The sequence below is a fragment of the Vigna unguiculata genome, chromosome 5 (genome assembly GCF_037176805.1).
Source record: "Vigna unguiculata cultivar grain cowpea cultivar isolate G323 ecotype 2 chromosome 5, ASM3717680v1, whole genome shotgun sequence".
Classification (NCBI taxonomy): Eukaryota; Viridiplantae; Streptophyta; class Magnoliopsida; order Fabales; family Fabaceae; genus Vigna; species Vigna unguiculata.
In genome coordinates, this window is record NC_140796.1 from 49,180,333 (window position 1) to 49,196,234 (window position 15,902).

At 30.8% G+C, this 15,902-nt stretch overlaps 1 protein-coding gene, 1 long non-coding RNA gene and 1 pseudogene across 3 annotated transcripts; 1 reads left to right on the forward strand and 2 right to left on the reverse strand.

Moving 5' to 3' along the window:
- Positions 1-317: 317 nt before the first annotated feature.
- Positions 318-1,725, reverse strand: LOC114182980 (putative cyclin-A3-1 pseudogene; annotated as a pseudogene).
- An 8,966-nt stretch (positions 1,726-10,691) lies between these two features.
- On the reverse strand, positions 10,692-11,374 carry LOC146886511 (uncharacterized). The gene is made up of 2 exons (XR_014995421.1): positions 11,236-11,374; positions 10,692-11,130 (listed from the first exon to the last, which is right to left on the reverse strand). It is a non-coding gene; the product is annotated as an uncharacterized LOC146886511 (long non-coding RNA).
- On the forward strand, positions 10,812-14,602 carry LOC114184014 (cellulose synthase-like protein H1). 2 transcript variants are annotated; one of them, XM_028071238.2, is made up of 9 exons: positions 10,812-11,101; positions 11,231-11,555; positions 11,678-11,803; positions 12,399-12,515; positions 12,626-12,838; positions 12,947-13,064; positions 13,218-13,408; positions 13,498-13,848; positions 13,937-14,602. In XM_028071238.2, the coding sequence occupies exons 1-9, from the start codon at positions 10,842-10,844 to the stop codon at positions 14,468-14,470; spliced, it is 2,235 nt and encodes a 744-aa protein (XP_027927039.1). In that variant the 5' UTR covers positions 10,812-10,841; the 3' UTR covers positions 14,471-14,602. The 2 variants fall into 2 exon arrangements, with proteins under 2 accessions (XP_027927039.1, XP_027927040.1); XM_028071239.2 differs by having other exon boundaries at positions 13,221-13,408.
- Positions 14,603-15,902: the final 1,300 nt, after the last annotated feature.

Below are 15,902 nucleotides of genomic sequence, written 5' to 3' on the forward strand. Positions count from 1 at the left end.
TATTTATAGATACAACATGTAATCCATAAAAGAAACAAATCAACTTAGTTAATACAAATATTTACATAAAAAGTAATGAATCATATAAGTATCAATCATATAACTAAATGTATCAAATCTCACTAGACAATCATTAATTCATAACATATATATATATATATATATATATATATATATATATATATATATATAATTTGTTTAGATAAATAAATGTCAATGATAACAAAAAAAGAATGATGAAAACAAATATTAATAAATATCCCTACAGAATAGGGCATTTTCAATTCTGAACAAAAATTATAATGTTTAATGCCAAAGACGATTTTTCAAATGGTGACTTTGTTCGTATAAAATTCTAACCAATGAATTATACAATTTTGACTTCACCCTACTCCATAATTTTCCTAGTACATGCTATTGAAAATGTTCAGCAGTAACCATCAAAATTGCGTGTTGTGTTTCCTTCAAGCCTCAAGATGAACAATAAGCTGTACAATCTAAGATGTTAATTGAATCCTATGCATCTTTAAAGATCATCTTCAAAGTAACAATTGGGTATATAAGGAGGAGAAGACAGGTTTGCAATGCATTTGAACTTTTGCTGCTTGTACTTGACAGCTTCGAAGGATGCTGCCTTTCGTAACAAATACAGGTCATGCAAGATTTCGACACATTCTTTCAATTCAGCTGGTTTGTAACCTGAGCATTCACTCAAAGAATAACTCCATGGATGTACCTCAGGCGAGATGATAAATCTGGAAAGAAATACAGCAGATGCTGCCACAACAGAAGGCAAAAATCTCAAACAATCATAATCCAGCAAACTTAACTCAGCAAGATACTGACTCAAAAATTCAATCTGTGAATTTGGAGTCATTTCCTGATCAGAAGCAACATCAACAAACCTCCTGAGAAAGGTGTTCACAGTAGGATTTCCCATTTCAAACTTTAGTGACTGTAATATGTCAGCTTCCATCTTAACAACCTCTTCCTTGTCATATGTGTGATCGGTGATACTGCAAAAGTCGTCCACACAGGGTAGATCGATTTCCTCGTATTTGGATGCAATGAGCATGGAGGAAAAACCCAGCAACTGAAGTCTGGATTTAGTGACAGGATTAACAGACAAGAACCTGTCAATGTAAGAAACAGAGAGATGAAGAGTGTCCGGGAGAAGCTTGTACTCCTCACCCACTTCTACTAACCAATCCACCAAGATTCCTCTCATGGTTGGCGTAAACAGTTCCTGAACTTTCTCAATGTAGTCAACCATTGGTCTCCTCTTTTTCTGCATCTCCATTTCATGAAGATACTGGAAGACATCGGAAACAAGAGATTCACCTATATGGGGGGAAGAAGAGTGGGTGGCTGTGGGAGATGGCTTCTTGGCATCTTCCAATTTCTCTATGGGAGAATTTTGAGCGAAGGAAACCCTATGCCTTTTGGGGTGTTGTTTTTGGACCAAGACCATACTGTTTGCCTTTCTCTTTGAAGCGGCACGAGTCTCCATCTTCTTCCTTCGGTGGTGTGAATCTGAAAGAGAGGGAGAGAGAACAGAGAGATGGAAGAAGATGAGATTGGAGTTTTGGGTGAAGAAGAAAGATTGTTGACATGTTTATGTATAATGGGTAGACAATGCAAGGAAGGTTCGAAAATGAGATTGAAAATGAATCAGTGTGTCTGAAAATTTCGAGATTTGGCATCACTGAAAATTTAGGGTTTTCGTTTTGGTTCAAAATTCACATGTGTAATGTGGTATAGGTTTTGTTGAGGAATAGAAGAAAATCTTTACGCGGCGCGCTTCTTTCCCGCCTTCTGCTGGTAAATGTGAAAAGTAGAGAAATGTTTTATAGGTGGTGATATATATATCTTGTTTATTCTCTATTAAACTTTAAGAGAAAATTATTCATTAATTGGAAATATTTTAGGAAGATTGCATAATATTAATACTTATACTTTTTGTTCAAAAGATTCGTCTGTATCATTGAAAATTTTGAGTGTTAAAATTGTAAATCAAAATTGTAAATAAGAAATTGAAATAATTACTTCTACTGATATTGGAAAATTTTACAATTTTTCTATTCAACTATATGTAAATTGACTTTTATTTTAAATTAATGAATTTTTGAATATTTTATTTAAAATATAATTTAAATGTATTAAATTTTATTTTCTTTATCATATATAAAAATAAAAATAAAAAATCTATCATAAAGTAACATTAGTAATGTCTAGAGAAAAAATGTATACAATCAATCCTCGTTTATATAAAATATGAATAATGAAAAATCTTCAATTATATTGTCTAAAAATCAAATAATGGTTAAAGATAATTGTTTCAGTGTTGGTTGAAACAATAACTTTCACATACATTTTAATTAGCTGATGTTGAAAATAACTGAAAATAATCTTAATTAATGATTTTAAAAAAATCATGATTGACATAATGATGAACAAAAAAAAACCTAACTAATTAATTATTAAAGAAAAATAAATAAATTTTAACAATAACAACTAAAGAAAAACATCAATAGACATTAACTTAAAAGAAATCTTAACATTTGTGAAAACAAATATCAATCTTGATTAAGTTGACCAATGTGTCGATCTTAGATTTTAAAAATTAAAAGAGTAATCTAAACAAATTTTCTCAATGGTCTTCGTATTTAGAAGAGTTGAAAACATCTATTGACAACGTAGATACACATTGTCCAAGCAGATAGAGGTTTATGGTTGTCATTAGAAAATAAACACCAAATGAGTTTTGTACCAAATAATACACCAAGTACACGCTTTTCCATCAAATAATGAACATGAAGTAGAAATTAGACAACTAGTGAAAGACTTGTTCAGTGAGACAAACTTCACAAATAATTTACACATTATAAAGAAATATGAGAACCTTGCCAAGACAAAGTTCTAGTTGTCATCAACTGATACAATTACTTCTACATATGATATATGCACAAAGATTAATGCAAAAACAGATGACATGCAAATGGTGAACCTTCCAACATCTGCATTGTTTCCCTCAGCACCAGAAGTAGTGTGTTCCTTCTCTGTTACTTCAAACACACTATCTGAAAATGCATGATAGCTTCAGCATAGCACTCAAAAATCCAATAAACCATGCACACAAACAGAAATTGCCATCCAAACGCAAGTCCCTGGAAAAAAAGAAAAAAAATTAAGAACCATTTGTATTGTTTAGCATAGCATTTGTATTGCCATTAAAACTGGATTGGAAATTGAATCAAACCTGCGGAATGATATGGTGTTGATAATGATGCAATAAGCAATTAGACGACCAACATTTGTTGAATCTTATAATACACATTAGACCAGTGTGTTCATGCACCAAATAAAGAAATATACATAGACGAATGTGTTTATATATTGAGTAGATGAGTTTATTAATATACGGATTAAACGAGTTTAACAATATATATTAGATCAATCTGTCACACTATTTTGTATTTTTAGTAAATTTACTGTACATACTTCTACATAGTTTATCCTTTATATTTTAACAAAAAGTATTCTTTATATTTTTACACATTTTCTATCCTTTCTAATTTTATAAAATATATATTTAAATGTTTACATACATATTGACTCTTCAAATTTAAATAATTTTTTATGTTAATTCTAAACATACAACCAAACACTGATCTATATATAAAAGAGAAAATGATATTTCGACACAGGTGACATGTCAGTTACTTTTATATTTCAAAATTCAATGTTTTTTTTGTCTTAGCGAGTGTCGCACGTGAGTGGGAAAGAGGAGGGAACAGTTGTTCAATCACTTTTGGAAGAGAGAACAGAGAACCCAAGTGGAGCGACTTTGGCAGAGACAACCGCATTCGAACGACAACGTTGGGAGACAAAACTACCATTTCAGCGAATAGAGAACCAGTGTATAGCGACTTCAACGTTTTTCTTGGTTGAGAAATTATTAGGGCATTCACACCTTTGTGTTTTAATTGTTGGGAATCACTTTGGTGTTTCTCCGTGTGTTGTGGGGTGTAAGTTCAAACCATGACCTTTGAAGACAGAACTGCGAGAGAATCGCATCAGTTTGTGTTCTTCGTTTCATTGTTGCAATCGTACATGATTCCTGTTTTATCACACAGCCTAGGTCATTGACGCGTTTGTTACTCTTAAGGAAAAAAAAAATGTCATAACACCGGTCACAACCACACACACACGTGGAGAGCCATATGAAAATAAGTGGTGACCTGTGTTGGGTTTTTTGTACAATATGTGCATGCAGTGTTTTACAATTATGAGACACCATGTTCTATGCACCCAATATGAAACACAAAAATTACATTGGAGTCTTCATGGAGATGAAAATATAACATTGGAAACACTTTTAAGGAAAAAAAAATTATCACAACACTAGTCACACACATGTGGAGAGTCGTTGGGTTTTTTTACAATATATGTAGAGCTTTATAATTATGAGACACCATGTTCTATGTACCTAGTTTGGATCACAAAAATTAGATTGGAGTCCTCATGAAGAAGAAAATACTACATTGGGCTCACTCTTAAGGGAAAAAAAATTATCACAACACCAGTCACACACATGTGAGAAGCCATGTTAAAATAAGTGGGGACCTGTGTTGACTTTTTTGTACAATATGTGCAGAGTTTTACAATTACATGACACCATGTTCTATGTACCTAGTTTGGACGACAAAAATTACATTGGAGTCCTCATGAAGATGAAAATACTACATTAGATTCACTCTTAAGGGAAAAAAATTTGTCACAACACCAATCACACACATCTGGGGAGCCATGTGAAAATAAGTGGAGACCTGCGTTTGATTTTTTGTACAATATGTGCAAAGTTTTACAATTACGAGACACCATGTTCTATGTACCTAGTTTGGACCACAAAAATTACATTAGAGTCCTCATGAAGATGAAAATACTACATTAGATTCACTCTTAAGGGAAAAAAAATTGTCACAACACTAGTCACACACATGTAGGGAGCCATGTGAAAATAAGTGAGACCTGCATTGGATTTTTTGTACAATATGTGTAGAGTTTTACAATTACGAGACACCTTGTTCTATGTAACCAGTTTGGACCATAAAAATTACATTGGAGTCTTCATGGAGATGAAAATACTATATTGGATTCACTCTTAAGGGAAAAAAATTATCACACCACCAATCACACACATGTGAAAAGCCGTGTGAAAATAAGTGGAGAGTTGTTTTGGAGTTTTTGCACAACACTTTGGCAGCTTAGGAATTATGACCCACCATCACTAATGTAATATATATATATATATATATATATATATATATATATATATATATATATATATATATATATATATATATATATATATATATATATATATATATATATATATATTAGATCGGCTCTGAAGCGTATATTAAATCGGTTTCGTAACCAATCTAATATACAACGATTAATATGTCTAAGAGATATTAGATCGGTTCTAAAACAATCGATCTAATACTTTAAACTAGAAAGGAAAAACATACATGCACTCACACTCCTTGTCTCAACTTGAATGCTTGAAATTTAATAGGCATACACAAAAATTAAAGAAAAATGAGCAATATAAATTACACAAAATAGAAAACAACTCCACAAAATTTCAGATTTTCATTCCCAAATCAAAATGAACACTAAAAAGAAAACCATTCCAAAAAATTAAACATTCATCTCAGCATCTCTATATGGTTTCAACAGGCCCTTAGCCTACCCCCAATCAACCCTAATCATCGTTGGAATAAACCAAAATCAAGAAAAGACAAAATAGATAAAAAGAGGGGAGGAGGGTTAGAGCAGCGGAGGCGCGAGCAGAGGCATGAAGAGAAGAGAAGAAAGCTTGGAGCTTAGGAGGCGATGGCGGTGTTAGGGCCCATGGGTGGCGACAACGTTAGTGAGCAAAGGTTATGACCAGTGGTGAGTAGCGGAGGCACGAGAGAGAAGAGGAAGAAGCTTATGCTTTTAGTGAACGAAGCGACAACGATAACGGTGGTGAGGAGCGACAACGAGGTCTGGTGGTGAGCAACGATAGCGAGAAAGAAGAGAAGTTATTGCGACAATGAAAAGAGTTTTCACGTTTTTGTTAAAATTGTGAAGTGTATTAGATCGGTTGAATTTTTAATTGATCTAATACGTGAATATTGAATCGGTTATATAAAGAACTGATTTTAAATTCACATATTAAATCGATTAAAAATTCAACCGATCTTATACATTTTCCAATATTTACAAGTTTTCTTTATATCAATTTTCACATAACCGATTTAATATCTGGTTCTAAAATATCATTTTTGCACTAATACATGTTCTATGAACCTAAAATAGACCATACAAATATCGTATTACATTCTGTCTTGAAAAAACAAAATCCCCAAACCAACAACCACAAATCATTCCATAGTGAAACACAATATGTTCTATATATAATTAAAATAGACCACATCCAACAATGATGATCAAACTTTGTTGGTGTAAATTTTTATTAAAAGGCAAAGACGACATTTCTGCACAATGTCGTACCTAACATATTGTTTAACAAATCTGAAATACAACGAATCCATTTTGCAGCCAACAATATTGCTTAATCTTATACATTCGTCATTTACAATTGGTGGAATAAATACATTCCATTTGAACACCATCGACAAACATTTCAATGACCTAAGCTATATGATAGAGTAAGAATCGTAGGCGATTGCAACAATGAACTGAAGAACACAGGCTGATGCAGTTCTCTTGCAGTTCTGTCTTCGAAGGTCGCGGTTCAAACTTACACCCCAGAACACCCAAAGATACACCAAAGCGATTCTCAAATTTCAAAACACATAGGCGGGAATGCCTAACAATTTCTCAACCAAGAAAAATGTTGAAGTCGTGAGGTACTGGTTCTCTGTTCGCTGAAACAACGGTTATGTCTCCCAACATTGCCGTTTGAATGCGGTTGTCTCTACCGATATTATTTTATTATTAATATTTTTTATTTTTATTTTTAATTACTCACCATTATAATTATTCAAGTAAAAAACAGGTCACAATCAACTACGAAGATGTTTTCAACTACGTTAAAAAGTCACCGTCATAAATCATTAGTAAAAAACAGCTCCATATATAATCAATTACGAAACTACGTTAAAAAGTCATCATAATAAATTATTTCAGTAAAAAACAGGTCCACAATCAATTACGAAGATGCTTTCAACTATGTTAAAAAGTCATCATAATAAATTATTTAACATATACTTAATGATTATTCTGCACTTTCATCTTTTTTTCTTCACAATTTAGGGGTCTCTTACACGTATGTACTTTCTGTTCAAACTTTCTATACCAAATCAAACTAACTCTCTTCTTTCGAAAGTTTAAAGTTAACTAATTTTTACTAGTAATAATAAGTTCATTTATATTTTTGAAATTATTTATTTATGCAATAGAAAAAATGAAAAAAAAAAACTACAATCAGTTATTACTATGCAAAATATACATGAATGACATTTGGTAAGTTAAAAAGTTAACCAGCAGAAAAAATTATGTTTATCAAGAAAATGCAACATTTTGCCAAAAATTAAATATTGCTAATTGGCTTTGAGAAATTTGTGAACTTTAGGTGGAATAGTTGTATTGGTAAAGTTTTGAGTGCTATGCTTACGCTATACATGACTCAAAAGGAAAACTCATCTTCTGATGTTAGAAAGTTTTTCAGAGTATTTCGGAGAATAGAATAATGAAGATTTTTTTTCCCATCTGAGTTGAATTTTTTTTTTTTCGTTTTATACAAATAAGGAATCAAAATTATTTTTAAAAAAACTAATATATTAAAAATACAATAAGTTAAGTTAATAATATAGAGAAATATAAAATTATATTGTGAGATAAATTTATTTGATTACTATTTTATTTACAGTTGGTTTGTTAATTTGTTTGTTTTAATTGATTGGGGTGGAAAAAGAAATTTAAAATTTATTAATTGATGTAAATTTTATGAAATATTTTTTTAAAATTGCATGGAATGTGTAGATTATTTTTAGAATAAAGGAATATATAATTGATTCAAAATGTGTTGTTGAAGAAAATAAAAATTTGGTTGTAAAATTAGATTGTCAAATTAATTGTTTTTTTTTTCTTAAAATTTTATGACTTTTACTTAAATAATTAATTTTTTTAAAATAATGAATTTTAGTTTGATTAATTATACAATAGGATATGTGATTAAAAATTAATCTTTGAAAAATTTATAATTTAATATTTTAAAGTAATATATGTAAAGAAATATAGTTTGTATTAATTTGTTTGTTTGTGTTTTATTTTATTTTTTCATTATATATATGAATTACAGTAGAATTGAAATTTATAAAGTATAAGTGAATAGGAAATATTTTTACCGAATGAAAATCATTACAGTTACTCTAATTGATATAATTAAAAAAAATAGATAGAATTAAAAATAGATATTTAAATTTTGTATCCCATATATCTATATTTAATCAAGGATCTTTTAATCAACTTTTTTTCTTCCCCATTAGAAAGAACGAAAAAAAAATTATCAACTCAGAATTCGATCTTTTAGAAATTAAGTTTTGATCAATTTTCTTTTCTGATTGAAATATACACAACGCATGTCAAAATTTGATTTCTAAAAGACCAAATTTTGACCTAGTTTTCAAAATTATGCTAAATTGATATATATTAGGAACAGTTATCTGGGTAATTATTTTGGGAAAGTGTGCTAGATGGAAAAAATTCGAATAATGAATAATGAACTGACAAATGCATCAACTTGCAAAATATTACAAAAATGTCCCAATCAGGGTCATGATGCTTTTTACAGCTCCAATATAAATTATTATTTTATTTATATTTTTTATTAGATACTTAATAGATATTTTAAATGTTTATTCAATATCATTTTTTAATTGATTTTGTTCTTAATTATTCAGTACTTATTTTATTTAAAAATAATTGGAATAGTTTTTTAACTGTTTTTGTTTTTAATTAATTCAGTTTATGTTTTATTTAAAAAGAGTTGATATACTGTTTTTTTAAAGCTGATTTTGACACGGTTTAAAATGGGATCACGTGTCATAATTTAGTTGTTTCTAAAATTTTATTTAGGGTGAAATTCAAATTAATGATACGTGCTTATTTTTTAAATGATATCACACTAATTTAATTAAAAAGACTATATTAAATATTTTTAAAGAAGTTGATACAAAAACTCCTTTTAAAAAAAATGGAAACAATTAAAAATTTATATTGAATAAATCTTCAATTTTTTAGAAAATAATAAGTCTTTTTATTGCTATTATGATTTTAATATAATATTTAATTATGAAAAACACATATAAAAGGAGTGTAGGTAGAAAAGGTGGTGTTGTGGAATATTTTCTCATTCCGGAATCTTAAACATTATACAAGAAGACGTATTTGGAACATGAAAGTTCGCTTTCGATTGGTTAAAGTTGTTTTCCTGATTGGAATTTTGTTACCCCATTTCTCTATCACCAAAGCTCCCTTCTTTTTAGGTGCTGTTTTTCTTTTGGTCCAATTACTAATTTGACTTTTAATTCGTTTTGTGTTGTCTTTCTTTTGGTTCGATTATTATTTTGGCTTGATTTATTTAAATATTAAGTGCCAAAATTTAGATATTTTTTATTTTTTATTTTTCTTCTTTCCTTTTCACTTCCCTTCACTTTTCATTATCTCTCTCCACTCTACAATTATGAATATTAAAATAATATTGCTAAATTCAATTTGATCGAGTCTTTTCAAGTTTAGGATTTAGAGCGATTAACCTTATATTTGAAAGGTGGAGAAAAAACACAAGATTGTGAAGAAAGATGATAGAAATTGAAAGAAAGTAGAGGAAAATGAAGAAAGAAAAAAAAATGAAAAAGAAAACAGGAAAAGTAAAAGAGTTTTAAAATAAGAATAAGAACTCAATTGAATACAACAATTTATAAATCAATGATTATTTTCACTTTTTTTCTGGAAGGATAAAACTTCCCGTCAATCAATTATCCCCGTAAAACATTGTTAAGTAACACTAATCTTCTTTATATATAAAGATTTACAAAGTTTTTTCTCTTGTACTTTTAACACAACTCATAACTTTTATACTTTAAGATAATCACCCACCTCTATTATCTTTTAATAAATATTGTTCGTATCTTTTATATTATTTTTTTGTAAAGGCCGACTTACTTCTTTATTTTAAAATTAAAATTTAAAATTTAAAATATTAAAGAATAGTTCATAAATTGAATTTAAAGTATTTTAGTTTTAAAGGATCTTATTTCTTAAAAGACAATTAATATTAATAGAAAAAAATCAATAGAAAAGAAATATATTATTGATGTTGACAATTTTTTTGTATTAATGTCAGCTGAAAATAAAACTACACATTAAATATGATAGTGCCAAAAACCTAACTATCATTAACTGTAATTTTAACTTTAATGAAATTACACTACAATTATTAGAAAAATACAATATTGAATCTTTCCGAGTCGATGATGTTCCAACCACATAAAATAATATAAAAGAAAAGTATAAATTTAATACAGAAATTACAATTTTTAAAACTTTTATAAATTCTTAGAATTTAAATTAAAATTATCGCATAAAAGATAGTAAAACATACAAGGGATGAATTTCCTTTTAAAATTTTTTTTGAGCGTTGACAAGTCTAACATGGCTCAGTTCCTCAAACACCGCGTGTTTAAGAAGAGTAGCCTTATCTGTGAATGGCAGAAAATTATAGAAAGTGCAGAGGTTGCTCTAGTTTTCTTGCTATTTGCTGAATGACGAACCAAGAAGATGATGGTCCTCTCTATGAAAAAGTTTGGTTCAAACGCAGATATCAAAGAGTTATGGACACCTTCATTTTACTCCTCCTTCTCTTGCTTCTTAGTTATCGTCTTTTCTCACACAACAACTTCACTATCCCATGGATCCTTGCTTTCATATGCGAATCCTGGTTCACCTTCACTTGGATTATCATTCTCAGCACCAAGTGGACCCCTGCACTCACCATAACCCACCCAGATCGTCTCTTGCAAAGGTATCAACTTCATGTCTTCATCATAATAACTAAGTCATAGCAAAACTATAATATTAGATGCTTCTTCTTGTTTAATGCTTATTATTTAAGTATGCATGCATCTTTTCATTTCTTACACTTCATCCACAGGGTACCTGAACTTCCACGAATAGATTTGTTTGTGACAACAGCAGATCCTGTTCTTGAACCACCCATCATCACAGCCAACACTGTGTTATCTCTTCTAGCACTTGATTATCCCACCAACAAACTGGCTTGCTATGTTTCTGATGATGGTTGTTCCCCTCTTACCTACTATGGTCTTGTGGAAGCTTCCAAATTCGCTAAGTTTTGGGTACCTTTCTGTAAGAAGAACAATATCCAACTGAGAACACCCTTCAGCTACTTCTCCAGTGTTGCCACCACCAACAGTGAACACTCGCCAGAATTCAAGCAAGAATGGTCACGAATGAAGGTAACTATACAGTATTGTTATTCCTCTTCGATGAATGAATGATGTCACATCAGATCCATATCCTAGATAAGTTCTACTGTTCAAGTCTCTAGAACATGAGCCGCAAAGTACTGTAACTGCAGGATATGTATGACAATCTTAGCCGAAAAATTCAAGATGTGACAAGGAAACAAATTCCACTGGAACTTGATGGAGAATTCGCAGTTTTCTCTAATACAGAACGAAGAAACCATCCATCCATAATTAAGGTAACATATAACTAAACATATATTTATGCATCTAACGAGATAGAGATAGGATACATATGATGTAAAATTCTCGTGATAAAATATAAACATATAATTACAATTCTACAAATCCAAATAACTAAACATACTTGTTAGACTTTACCGAAAAAAAAAAACGATATAAATTATTTATAATAAAAATAGTATTTTTAATCTATACAGTCGTTTTCTGAAAATCACTCATATAAAGAGTTTTCAATTTTGAATGTAAAATTTGTACGTTTCTGTAGTATTATACATGTATGTGGGGTATATCATTCATATAAAGAAAACTTTTCAATTTTGAAAATAATGTTTGTAACTTTCTGTATTATACATGTATGTGGGGTATAGTTGTATTGGATTTTCACAAACCGTTAAATACAGTGACGCGCTCTTCATCTTTTCTTTATCAAATATCTCTCTTTCATGTCTTTTGTTTCCAAAACTACAAACAATCAAATTATTTACATATGTACTTTTATATGAACATGCTTATCTTTTTGCCACAGTTATACTGATGATAAAAGGAACAAGAAAACCACTAAAAAGACTTATTTAAAATGTGTATGCACAGGTTATATTGGAGAATAAGGATGGTGTTTCTGATGGACTGCCTCACTTAATATACGTATCTAGAGAGAAGAAGCCACATCAAACACATAATTACAAAGCTGGAGCCATGAATGTGTTGGTAATGTTTTTAACTAAGATTTTGTCCTGGAAGAAGTTAAAAGTAATGACCCAACTCAATTTATTTTGAATTAATGACTCACGTGGTCTCGTCATTCTTATTATGTGCAGACAAGAGTGTCCGGATTGATGACCAATGCCCCTTTTATGTTGAACGTAGACTGTGACATGTTTGTGAACAATCCCAAGATTGTTCTACATGCACTAAGCATTTTTATGGATTCACAAAAGGGGAAAGAGGTTGCTTTCATTCAATGTTTCCAACAATTCTACGATGGAATAAAAAACGACCCTTTTGGAAATCAGTGGGTGGCTGTATTTGAGGTGTTTTTCTCAGATTTAAATGAAGCTCTAAGCTTTCTCTTCTCAAGTAAATTTTATCAAAAAGCGATCTTCGTGAACCAACATTTTCTTGTTTAATTTCTAATGTAGTACATGATGCGGGGCATGACGGGACTTCAAGGACCCCACTATTCAGGAACTAACGCATTCCACAGAAGAAATGTTATTTACGGTCTTTACCCCGAAGAAATCGAAATTGGCAGAAAAGGTCTTTCCTTCTCGTAAATACACGAAATTGTCTCATTCATAGTATATTTTCATGATCCAAATTTTCAGACGTACCCCTATGTAAAAAAAGTTAATTTACATTGTGCTTATTAATAGTTGATTCTCATATATATGACTTTTTTTTATTCTTTAGCAGGAAAATTGGGTGAAAAGAAATTACTAACACAGCAATTTGGAAGTTCAAAGGAGTTTATAAAATCAGCAGATCATGCTTTGGATTGGAAAACAAACTTTCATAATGATAGCAGTCCTTCAGATTGTATTGAGGCAGCAATTAAAGTTGCTGGATGTGAGTATGAATGTGGTACTTGGTGGGGTGAAAAGGTACAAAGACTAAGCAAAATTACTTTCCAAACTTTTTTATCTTTGAAAAATTTAAATTTTTGTTAACAAGCTTTCTGGGGAACTTTTAGATTGGATGGCTTTATGGATCAATCGTAGAAGATGTACCAACAGGGTTGAGCATTCATAGAAGAGGTTGGAGATCAGAGTGTTGTACCCCAGATCCAATTGCCTTCACAGGGTGTGCTCCAAGAGGATTACTCTCTACAATGGTGCAACAAAAGAGATGGACCACAGGTCTCACTGAATGCTTCTTTGGAAAGCATTCTCCTATTATGGGAATGATCTTTGGTAAGACCCAATTCAGGGCAGGTTTATCTTATTCTTGGCTCACCAATTGGGGTTTGCGTAGTGTATTTGAAGTTTGTTATGCACTCCTACCACCATATTGTATAATCACCGATACCAGTATCTTTCCAAAGGTTAGTTCATACATAAAATTTCATCAGCAGGGTTATAGCATTCACTATATAGATGATTCAGAGTTACTTACTCATTGTTTTATTCCAGGGACCTGGTCTGTGGATTCCAATTGCTCTTTTGGTGATTTACAGCGTACACACTCTTTTAGAGTACCTTAAAATTGGGTTGTCCATCAGATATTGGTGGAATAATCAGAGAATGAGCATAATAACAACCACAACTGCATGGTTTATTGGGTTTTTGAGTGCCATGGTTAAGCTAGCAGGGATATCAGATAATGTGTTTGAAATAACAGAGAAGGAACTCTCAAGTTCTGATGCTGATGGAAACGATGGAGATGCTGGAAGGTTCACATTCGATGAGTCTCCAGTTTTTGTGGTAGGCACCACCATTTTGTTGGTGCAATTGGGAGCCATGCTGATAAGGTTTTTGAGGTTGCAACCAACTCATAGTGAAAATGGTTGTGGAATAGGGGAGTTCATATCTAGCACATATGTGGTTGTGTGTTACTTTCCGTACCTGAAAGGATTGTTTGGCAGTGGAAGACATGGGATTCCACTGTCCACCATGTGCAAGTCAGCAATCTTGGCTTTCGTCTTTGTAAATTTCTGTAGAAAGTAACTTTACATGAATCTTCAGTGGCCATTGTTTTTGTCTTTAGTTGTATTTAGGTGTTGTGTGTGATTGTTATTACCGATTGAAAGGTGACAAATAATTTGGAGAATACCATCACTTCTTCAGCTTCTACACCAACCATATTGTATGATGAATGTCAAATCTTCACCATTCATTATTCAAGATTATAAATTATCATTTATATTATAACTACAATTTTATTGTACCTAAATATAGTGATGTTACAGTATTATTAGTCAAATAAGACTTACTTATAATATGCTTTTAATTTAATTGACATAATTTATTATTATGATAATTTATTACTTATAACTGGTTAATGTTAAATTTAATATTTATTTTGTATGAAAGTTAGAAATTGAATTGGTATCCGCATAATAAAAGTTGGAAAAGGAACTGGTATCCAATTATATACTACTACTGTAATTATAATTTTGGATTTTACAATTCATAGATATTCCGGAGAACAATTTATCAACCGACAAAATCAAAAGAAAATGCTATTTTTGTGCCTACTGAAGTAATCTATTAAAGTTTTTCTTTCCATGATTTGAGTATCAAAAATTAACTTTTGTTAGAATATGTGTTTCTCATTCAATTTCTAATACCACACGTTACTTAAGCATTAATTATTAATTGTTTACTGCTTCAGTTTTGAAGACTCTTCATATGGTCTATTTACTAGTGCAGTTTATGAAGACTCTTCATATGGCCTATTAATTGGTTCAGTTTTGAAGCCTATAAATAACATCTCCATGACTTGAAAAAATATAGAAAAACATTTACAGAGACACACTTTGTAATATACACCTGAGTGTATTTTTGGTGAGGATTTTTGTTCCCATTCAAGAGCTTTGTACTCTTTTTCGTAGTGGAACTTTGTTTATTATCGTCCCGTGATTTTTCCTCTTACATTCAAAAGAGATTTTCCACGTAAATCCTTGTGTGTTATTTCTCTTGCTCTTTTATTTGCTTCTCTTTAATTTCCAATTGTCACGATCATGTGCTTCTGCCTGCATGCTATGATACCATAACAACTTTTGTTCTTTTAAATAATAATTCAACACTTACAAACTTTTTCGTAATATAAGAAAGAATAAAATAATAGTAATAAAAATTCTCTAGATTAAAATTAGCTTTTGTTCTAATACATAATATCTTAACACAAACTTTTCCGTAATTTTTTTTTATCGACAAAGAATTAAATTAAATTAATAATAGAGCACTTGAGGGGTGCTCTAACCCATTTACAAAAAGATGAGAGAAAGATGCACTGCATCTCCAAAACTATGCTTCTACAATATCTGGCAGAACAATTAAACTGGACTTTCAATGCTAGAGTTATGCCTTCCCAACGTCAAGCTGGGTAGGAATCATAAGATTAACCACCCATATCGCACCTTCCCCAACCAGTCTA

What these genes read in the sequence shown, in the direction of transcription:
- LOC114184014 (XM_028071238.2), top strand. Translation starts at nt 10,842, where the DNA reads ATGACGAACCAAGAAGATGATGGTCCTCTCTATGAAAAAGTTTGGTTC. An exon ending in CCAGATCGTCTCTTGCAAAG is followed by an intron (nt 11,102 to 11,230) that starts GTATCAACTTCA and finishes CTTCATCCACAG; the next exon opens with GGTACCTGAACTTCCACGAA. An exon ending in GTACTTGGTGGGGTGAAAAG is followed by an intron (nt 13,409 to 13,497) that starts GTACAAAGACTA and finishes GGGAACTTTTAG; the next exon opens with ATTGGATGGCTTTATGGATC.